Source organism: Rhinopithecus bieti, unplaced genomic scaffold (assembly GCF_001698545.2).
Source record: "Rhinopithecus bieti isolate Rb0 unplaced genomic scaffold, ASM169854v2 scaffold_11380, whole genome shotgun sequence".
NCBI classification, from domain to species: domain Eukaryota; kingdom Metazoa; phylum Chordata; class Mammalia; order Primates; family Cercopithecidae; genus Rhinopithecus; species Rhinopithecus bieti.
Genome location: NW_016807225.1, coordinates 5,218,551 through 5,228,768, shown reverse-complemented (window position 1 = coordinate 5,228,768; position 10,218 = coordinate 5,218,551). Strand labels below are relative to the sequence as shown.

Sequence of the window (10,218 nt, the reverse complement as noted above, 5' to 3'; positions counted from 1 at the left end):
GGGGGCAACACACGGCAAACCCAAAAAAAGAGACAATAAGAATGATATCTACCAGACAATGTAGTTTGTTTACCATAGCGTGTCCGATGCCTGAGTGCTTTGCGGAGAAGGGGGAAGAAAGGAAATTAAAAATTGTGAACAGAACGATTGTTAATTAAAAAAACTAAAAACAAAGATGAGTCGTTAGGGTGTTAGTACATTAGTCGGTTAGTAAAATGACACATTGCATGAATGATCTTGTGTTAGTTTCTCAAAAAAAAGGCACCCGACACAGAAAAAGAGAGTGGGGGGAAGACAATGAGACCAGGACTCTATGGAAAACCATGCCACCTGGGGCACAGCCAGAAAAGGAGCTGTAGTCTACATGCCATTGCAGCTCCCTGCTTCTTCCAAATCTCTCTCAGACCAGATCTCACCCGCTACAATTAGCACCATACTTACTTCCCAAGGACGCTTCTGAATGGACACCGCCCACTCCCTTCCCACCCTCTAACACAAACCCATTCCACCTCTTCTGAAAGGAAAGACCCCCAACAGGTACCATTCCACATGTAGATAAATAGATACAAAGAACTGAAATACAAATATTTTGCGATTTATTTTTTTCACATCTGACTATGACTACAAGGTAGATAAATGATCATGACTTCCTCCCAAAACGGAAAAAACTTAAACCATTTACAGATCAAACCTAGCACAGAAAGTCTGCCTTATGTAGTGTACTGTAGGTTTCCATAGATAATTAAACATCTACGACCTACTTGATTTTTGTGGATATGTGCAACCAGAGAGGAACATTTTTCTTTCAGTTTAGAATTAATAAAATGCATCAAAAAAGTTAGAATCTTCTTTATTACTCAATAAGGTCATCAATTTGTTTACTTTGCCAGAAAGCTTTGGAATCTCTTTCCCCCAATTCCTCTTGAACAATGCTTTTCAAGCTTTTATGTAATTTATTGTATGGATAGGAGGGAAGACTGGCAGGTTAAACATGATTAGAAAAGCCCTCTGGAAGACTGGAAGATTGGTAACCTCAGTTTTGTGTTTGTAGTTTAACAAAAGTTAACACATAGAGGTAAAGCCATGAAAGTTATAGCCATGACCTTGGAGTTAGGCAAGGTCAAGGACCAATTACCACCCCCTACCACATACAAACACACAAATTCCTCACTACCTTAATCCCAGTTATAGTTTGCAACAGATACAGGTAGTCCACATTCCTTCCTTTAATTGTAAGCCATAACAAAATACCTGGCCTTGGTCCTGACCTGGCTTAAAGGCAAAACCATGAATAGATGATCATGAAGGAAGAAATGAGGAGAGTTCTGCTCCATTTGGTAATAAGTACTCCAGGAAACCCCAGGTAAACTTTACTCAGATGAATTTTTGCCATAAAAGCCATTCAATCTTACCAAAAATATGAATGAATAAGGCTGCTCTAAGTTTGTTGTCAAATATTTATGGAGCTATTTATAGTTTAATTGAAATAGACAGGAATGTCCCACCATTCAAATGTATCCTAGGGAACTCAAACAGATGTTATAAATATTATTTTAATGGGCAAAATAATAATCTTACATTATTCACATTAAAATAATTGAATTTGCAAAATCAACTTTGCTTTTCAGAGATTTTCCTCTTTCAATAAATTGCATTTGGTTGCAAAATTTAGTCAGAATTTCAATGAGGTTCAATTTTAGGTTCACTTTCTTACAGAAGATTAATACTCCCTCTGCCAAAAAATACCCCCAATACTGTAGGGCCTCTGTACCCCTGTCTAGCACAGAGAATTGCACTTAGCTGCACCCTTGGCACCAGACAGATGCAGTCACCTTTGAAACAGAATGCTCGGCCTGTAGATCATGTGCACGTCACAGTACGTCTATACCCAGACCACGGATGAGCTCATAATCCTTCTGGAACATAAGGTGCTTTGCATATTTAGCCACCACACATGGCTGCGGAAGATTGTAATCACCATTTTGCAAATGGAGACTGTGGTGGAGAAAGGTCAAATGGCTTGCCCAAGGGCACAGAGCAGAGTTGGGCCTTAGAGCAGGAGGGGCAGGGGTGGGAAAACATCCAGGGTAGTTTTCCTCTAGCTGCTCTGATTAAAACAGCACAAACAATATTTGAATTACAGTTTGGTTTATCCTCTCTCCATTTAAAGGACTTAAGTGGGCCTGATACTATTTTAGAAAAGTGTTTTTAGTAGAAACAAAAGTGAGCCTTTCACACAAGAATTGGAATCATTCCAGAATGGCAAGGAAGGGTGGTGGGAGAGAGTTAGAGAAACAAATTGGTGAGAACCATGACCTGATTGTGCTCTGAAGCACATGAAAAGTCTCTCCTCCACTGATTAATGCCTAAAGGGTGTTATTTTGTACCTGCCAATCAAAACTAGCAAAAGGTTGTATTTCACTTTTAGGTCTAGTCTTTGCAGCTCACATGTAACAAGCCCTTATGTATCAGCAAATGGATATTTGATTTGGGTTCTCTTGACAGTTGAGACGTTCTCTCCTGGGTAAGTATGGATGGGGAATGATGAAAGAAGATATTAGCAATAGAGTTCTTTGGCCTTAGAGGAAAACACAGAACAATATTCAAAAATATCAGATTCATGAATGTCGAGATGATTGGGGACTCTAAGTCTTATGTCATTTGGCATTTTTACCTAAGATAACTGTAATCTCCCAACAGGATGGCTTCCTTGATATACCTAAGTGTGGAAATGTGTTTCAAATGTGCGCCAGCCTATACCATTTGTTTAGCATTAGTAAGGAGTTACACTTTTATCAAACAGAAAACGTAGGCAAACACCTATCATTTCTTATGCTTTCACATTGACATTAGAAGGCATTAGATCAATCATATGGCAGAAGGAAATTTGGTAAGCACTTTTTGATAAGCACTTCAGAAAGTATAGTGTTTTCTGGTTAATAAAGCCTGGATACCATCCAACTGGGTTTAATGACAGATTAGCAAATAGGAAAACCAAGTAACAATGGCAGCCTGGAAAAGTCAGCCTCGGCACAGACTTTGATTTTTATAGGAAATGGTTTTCTTTTACTGACGTGGGCTGATGAGGTATTATTATTGTTATCATTATTATTAGTCATGAAATTGAAAACAACTTCACTTGGCTAAGGCTTTCTGAGAATGTTGTCACCTGACGGAGGTGCCTGCTTAGAATCGGCAAGCGATGGGACTTCCCAAGCACGGACAGAACCAGGAAAGGCTGCTCCAAAGTTGACTTTTTTATTTGGGTCCTTCCACTTTCCAGGCCTCCCAGTCAACTGAAGAGTCTCGGAGGGAGAGACAGGGGCAATAGAGTAGGACCGCCGCATCAAGGAACAGAGAAACAGAGGAATTCAGAGAGATCCCGGCTAATTAATTCCAAAGCTAGAGATTAACGTAAAAGAAAAAAAATAGTTGGGAAAGAGTAGTAAATTAAAAGAGAAAAGGGAAGACTTTTTCTGGAAGGAATTAAAATTATGGCATCGTGGCAATGGCTAACTTAATTAAAAAGAAAAACATATATTCAAAGAATGAGGAAAATCTACGAAACTGCAGAAACAAAATGCCGTCCCTAATTGAATTTAACAATAATACGATAAGATTCAAATGTAATTAAGAAAATGATAAAAGGAAAGCAGAATAAAAGGAATGAAAGTACTTACAACTTTTATTATCTATACAACTGAGTTTTTTTTTTTTTTCTTAAATAACAAGCACAGAGGGAGAATTGAAGTATGCGGAGAAACATATTTTAATAATTTTCCATGTGAAATTGCGAAGACTGGGAGAAAGTTAGACTTTTACATCTCTATCCCTGAATCTCCACCCCTCTCCACCTCACACCCATCACCTGCTTCACAAACTTACTACCCAGCCACCTAAGATGAGCCTTCCAGGCATTCTCTCCCCTCAGCCATTACCTGCCGGAGGTTGCGTGTCACTTTGACATCATGCCAGGCGTTGTCATTGAATTTTCCATTCACTGGCTCCACAATGGCCTCAAAGGCCCCGGACCCCAGGTTAATGACCAAGGAGACCGCACCATCCTTCAGAGCCAGGTTGACATAGTCAGCCGACTTGCCCGTGTGCAGGATGAGGCCGTTACGCTGCCAGGTCTTAAAGGAGAGGGTGATTTCATCACTGCTGCTCTGGATCGGGTTCTGAGACAGGTCGTAGCACAGATACTCTGAGCCTCGGAAAGTGGCCACATTCTCCTCTCGAGCTATAGGAAAAGAAAAGAGGAAAGCAGTCAACACTTGTCTGGCAAGAGTCAGATCTACGCAAATACCAAAGAGAACACACCGCAGGGGTACTGCCCCTGTTCTTGTGCTAATACCAACACAGCACTCCCTTCCATTCTTCCGCAAGTCTTATATGGAAACACTGGGAAACTAGCAGCAGGGGTGACTGCAGAGAAACGACGTGTCCACACGAGGGTAGAAGACAAACAAGATGGTGCAAAAGAGCTTGCTGCCTTTCCTTCACATTTTCTCAAAGAAAAACCTAAAGGGAGGTTTCATGCAAAATGATCAAGTGAGGCTCAAGTTGCTTTTGCTTCAGGAATTGCTTTTAAATGCTTGTAGAAGAGCTGGTTTAGAATGGATAATTAACTGTTCTGACAAAGGACTCTTTAGCTTCAGGTAGCTTTTATTGACCAATAACTAAAAAATCAATTACCCTGAAAGATCTGGCTCTGATTTTCATCCATCAATAACTCAGCTAACTTTGGTTTCTATAGTACAGTCCCAAGCCCCGTGGAACATGGCTGGGTTGTTAAGTAGGGGGTTAGACCTGAGTAGGTGATATAGCAGGTGAGGAGAAGGGAAGAGAATGCATTTGATATGTTTTGATAAGACAGCAATACCACTGTTAAACTCAAGACTCTCTGCTCTAGGGTATCCTGTTTTAGATGACCCTGGTTGGACTATCCTATGGCCACAGAACTAGGGTTCCACGGGGCCAATATGGCATTCTCTTCTTCCCCACAGAACTATCCTTCCCCACAGAACTAGGGTTCCATGGGGCCAAGATCACATTCTACTGGAGCCCATATTCTCTTTCAAGACAATATTTCATAGACTGGGACCCTGTCATTGCCCACCCAAAAAACCTTAAGCCTGTTTTTCAGGGCTTGTGCAGGCCTCTTCCCTGGATCCATCTTTCTTTTTCCTTCTTTTCTTTTCTTTTGAGTCTTGCTCTGTCACCAGGCTGGATTGCAGTGGTGTGATCTCAGCTCACTGCAACATCCGCCTCCCGGGTTCAAGTGATTCTCCTGCCTCAGCCTCCCAAGTAGCTGGGACTACAGGTGTGCAACATCACGCCTGGCTAATTTTTGTATTTTTAGTATAGACAGGGTTTCACCATGTTGACCAGGATGGTCTCGATCTCTGGACCTTGTGATTTGCCCACCTTGGCCTCCCAAAGTGTTAGGATTATAGGCATGAGCCACCACGCCCAGCCCTGGATCCATCTTTCTAAAGGCAAACCATACATATTGCAAGGTCTGAGGAGCAGCCATGGGGGACTACTTGCAGAAATGTGGATAGGGCTTGTCCATTAGGCTGGGGCAACCACATGCATTCATACCAGACCCTTCATGATATAGGACAAAGCCAAAGATGGGAAGAGAAGGGAGTAGACCGTGGGCTGAGGACTAGGGGTTGGCTGGTTCCCCCTGTGCTGCTATTTCCCAATGCAGAACTCCAAGGAATCCAAAAAATCTAAATTTGAACCTGGCTTTCCAAGTAGTTACAAAGGTATATTTGTCAAGGTAAGAGGGTGAAATATATTTTCTTTAATTATTTGTTTTTTCGATTTATAATTTTGACACACAGTGTTATGAAATTCCATTTGTCTTCTTGCCAGATAGCCTTACTTAGAATGGTCTAACTCATACCAGAGTTGGTCAAAAGCTATCAAACGCACCTCATTACCAAAAGAAAATGGCCACAATAGTTGAGATACACAGTTTCCCTCTAAAGATTGGAGGCTACAAAATAAGGTTGAAAGAATTCTATTTTCCCTGCCGGCACTACAATCCAGGCTTATTAACCAAAGCCAAGTCCGCTTCAACTCAGATCTGTATCAACCATCACAGCCCCAGGTAAACTTCTTAGGCAAAATAAATATTTTCTCATCATAAAGTAAGAGCTGTAAAAAGGAGATGCTTTTATAATGTGAAGAGCCTACTAGCCACTACATATTGTTAAATTAATCTTAGCATTATGAGATTGTTAAAACATCAACCTCAGCTTCATACTCCAGGGAATTAAAGAAGAGATCAAGTTTCTCTTGTGTGTTTCAGAGCAGCCCAGTCATATGTGTCTACCTGCATATGTCTGCTTGCACACACACTGGTATAAGCAAAAGAGATCTATTCACCTATAAATGCTCACAGGGTAGCTTGCACATGTTTAAGTAGTGAGCACATAACGCATGCTGGATTTTAGCAGAAATAGCCCCCCCAAAATAATAAAGCAGAGATTCAATACTGTCTGCATGTTTGAAGTAGATCTATCCAATCCCCTAGTGTTCTGTCTATTGTCATGATCTCTCCCCTCATTTCTGAAGAAACGTCTTTGTTAAACTGCAATTGGATAAGCCCCTGTTCAGGAGACCTGGAGGTGACCCTGATCCAGAGTAGAAGGTGACAAATCAAACAGCGTTATCAAAACTAAGCTCTTTTTCTACAGACAGGGATGTCCACAGAGCCAACTACTGTGCACATCCTTGGCACCACAAGTGGTATATTAATGGGTGTCTTCTATAAACATTTAAGTTATACCTTGTGTGCCCACTGAACTGAGATAAATGAGCAAGGAAAGTAGTGCCTATAAAGAGAAGCTTAAATTAATCATCCAGTACCCTTCAAAGGGGAAGAGTTTGACACAGAACAGCAAGGCACCAGATATTATTTAATGTGCTACATGGTGCTTAATATTTTTTATATAATTAGAGCAAGGAGTCTGTCAAAATAATAAATTTTAGAGCTATAAGGGATTTTAGAGATGGCCTGATTTAATGCCCTTATTTTATTAAGGAAGAAATTGATGACTAGAAATAAGTGAGTTGCCCAAGACAACACAGTTAGTTTGTGGTACTCTGGGCTTGGGGCACGTCTGGGCTTTTCTTAGTCTAAATATTCATTATCTTCCCTTTGCCTATCACTCTGGACATTCTAGATGTTCCTACTTGTGTTGTCAAAGGCCACAAATGATTCCATAGAACTGTGCATTGACTGACAAACCATCCCAAACTTTGAATAAACTGAGCCAGAAACCAATTCCTCTCACCTTACATGAATCACTCATTCACCAAAAGAAATGTTTCCCTAGATTTGTATTTAAAGCAAAAACACTTCTTTTATGTGGGAGGCCATAGGGGGAAAAAATGGCATCAGTGCAGAGAAGAGAATATCACCATAAATAAATAAGAACTAAAACCAATGTGAGGAAGAAAAGGCCTACGCAAATCACATGCATATTTATGCTAATCTCCATGCAAATATACCGATGAAGATTTTATGTGGCCAAGTGCCTTCCTTTGCAAATATTTAACAGAAATTGCTGTAACCATTCACAACCTTCCCAATCTTTTCATCCAACGAAGAATTTTCTCAGTTTACCTCTTCCCTGAGTCAGAGGAGGCTACCAAGATCAGCATTACCCTGTTGGGATATCTCCTCCATTGGTCAACAAACAATAGACAACTGACATCTTCTCCCTAAGTCGTATCCTATATAAGCAAATTTATATCATTTTCAAGTGATGGAATAATTTTCCCCTACATGTTATGTTGTAAGAGGCACTAGAAATGCGTAACCCAGTCTTTTTTTTTTTGAGATGGAGTCTTACTCTGTCACCCAGGCTGGAATGCAGTTGCGCGATCTCAGCTCACTGCAACTTCCGCCTTCCAATAACCCATTCTCTAAAAGAGCAAATCAAGGGCTAGAAAGGAGAAGGAGAAAAAAATGAGGATCTTGAAGAAATCACTGTTTTGTACACTTGCACAACTGACAAGATTTTTCTTCTAAGACCACCAATCTATCTTAATTTCCTTCTAGTAGCTGAGACTCAACCACTCTCTTATCACCTTGAAAATCATACTAAGTTGACAGTAACGGTAACTAAAAGGGACAAAACCAAATAGTGACAAACATGCATTTCTAACCTAATTTAATCCTTTGAATCCTCCATTAGAAAAAACAAAATAGCACCCAAAATCTATTTATACTAGGTGTTTATACTGAGAAGGAGGTTGAAGAGACAATGCAGCCACCTTGTATATATTCAAGCTAAATAGGTGGAGAAAATGAATGCAGGGGATTATGTAACACAGTACACAACAGCTTAGCATAAAACTACAGCTTGGCAAGAGAGGAGGCACTGACATAGCTAATGGACTGTTTAGCTCCATTTAAATTATATTATCCCAAAGTTTACAATCAATTGCATAAGTGTAAAAATGAAAAGTGTTATTCTCACTGCATGAAAAGCAGAGCTCAACTCTGTATGACAACAAATCATTTATCCATTATTTGTAAGCGTCCAATTGATTAAACACTAGATGCAATCTAGATATGTATAATTCAAGATTTTAAATCAGTTTTGTATAAGATATATAAAGTACTGATCTTTCAAATGGCTGGATAATTCAATACTGATATATAGTCAGTATTAATAAGCATTTACTTAATTCTGTTCTTCACTCCTTTCCCCCAAAAGACACCCAACTTATAATTTATATATTGTTATCACTCTATTTCTCTGAGAAATTCTAAAGCAGATTAAAATACTCAGTGTTATATTTTATTACTATGCAATCTAAGACGTGTGGGGAAAATGCATATAACTGTTTAATTAGGCCTGCCATTCCTATGGCTTGGTGTCTTAAAAACCCAAACTGGGCTTTGAGGGCAAAAAAATTGAACTTCTATAAGTTACAGGGAACCATTGCATAATTTTACTGAGAGGGATAGAAGGAGTCAGTCTGTATTTTTAAGAGATTGCATAATCTTTTAGAAATACATTTGAACTACTTTTTCAGGGGTTGCCTAGAACTGGTTCAGCCTAGATGTTGATATAGTTCCTGGATATAGTGAGGTTTGCACTTCACTGGGCAAGAATGCAAGCAGAAGTTCCTTGCAGAACAACCTAAGAGAGGCAGAGACACCAGCAAGCCACAGAACACAGGAGGAAACCAAAGTGTGGATACTTAAGATCCAAGTGCAATCATTGGAAAGCCAAACACCAAAGGCAAAATTTGACAGAAAAAGACAAAGAATTAGTCAAGAAAGGACTGAAAATGAAAACACGTCAGGCATTGATAAAGACGGATTCTAGGACCATTGGCAAGCAGGCATTTACATGCATCTAGATGTGTCATGGATTTCCAAATGCTTTCTTAATTATTATTGGTATTCTCTCAATGCTCTGTGAGGTCATTTTACTATGATTACACCAATGTGAGGAAATAGAGACACACAGAGTTTACAGGGGCCGTCCAAGGTACTACAGAATGCCATTTCTAAAACTGTAACGCTATGATTTTCATTCCATTGCTTTTGCTACTACACCATACCACTACTTTGCCAGAAACTCAGATTCCCAAAGCAGATGCCTAGCACCCTATATCTGATATTCTGCAGCTGCATGAAGTTAAATCTGTCGAAAGGTAAAACTAGTGACAATGGTAGGCAAGAGCCCTGGTAGGCAGCAGGAAACCAAGCAGGCAAGTAGGGGAATACATTGACTTTCTTTCCAAATTCTCAGCACCAAGCTGAAAAGAAAAGCCAATCTGAGAAGATAACACTCTTTACCTCCAACAGAGAGCCTTAGAAATGGAATTTTTAGATACTTGGAAGAGCCTGTTAAAATGTTGACCCCTCTGAAGTGGCTGTAGTCAGTGGTCCTGTGAAGAACACCTGCTGAGCTCCAGAAAAGGAGTAGGAGCCAGCTTCCTGATGATGAGCCTCAGAGACACAGCAAAATTGTTCTCATTGTAGCATGCAGCCTTTGTCCTTCAAATTGGCCTCGAACAGCAGCGCAGCGCAGTACTTTAGTCTGTATTCATGCAAAGATAACCTGGCTGCCCATCCTGGCTTGGCCCATCTGGAAACTAATGAGGCACAAAAACACATGGACTACTATTGCCTTGCCTGCTAGGCAAAGAGATGGCCTGTGGTCTTGTGGCCATCCTGTG

General features: G+C 40.2%; 1 protein-coding gene across 1 annotated transcript in view; it reads right to left on the bottom strand.

The window, feature by feature from the left end:
* Positions 1-10,218, bottom strand: part of LOC108534983 (neurexin-3) — a 766,104-nt gene that overhangs the window by 344,981 nt on the left and 410,905 nt on the right. The window contains exon 5 of the mRNA XM_017880661.1: positions 3,939-4,240. Within this exon, the coding sequence (XP_017736150.1) occupies positions 3,939-4,240 (302 nt within the window). The remainder of the gene's footprint in view (positions 1-3,938; positions 4,241-10,218) is intronic.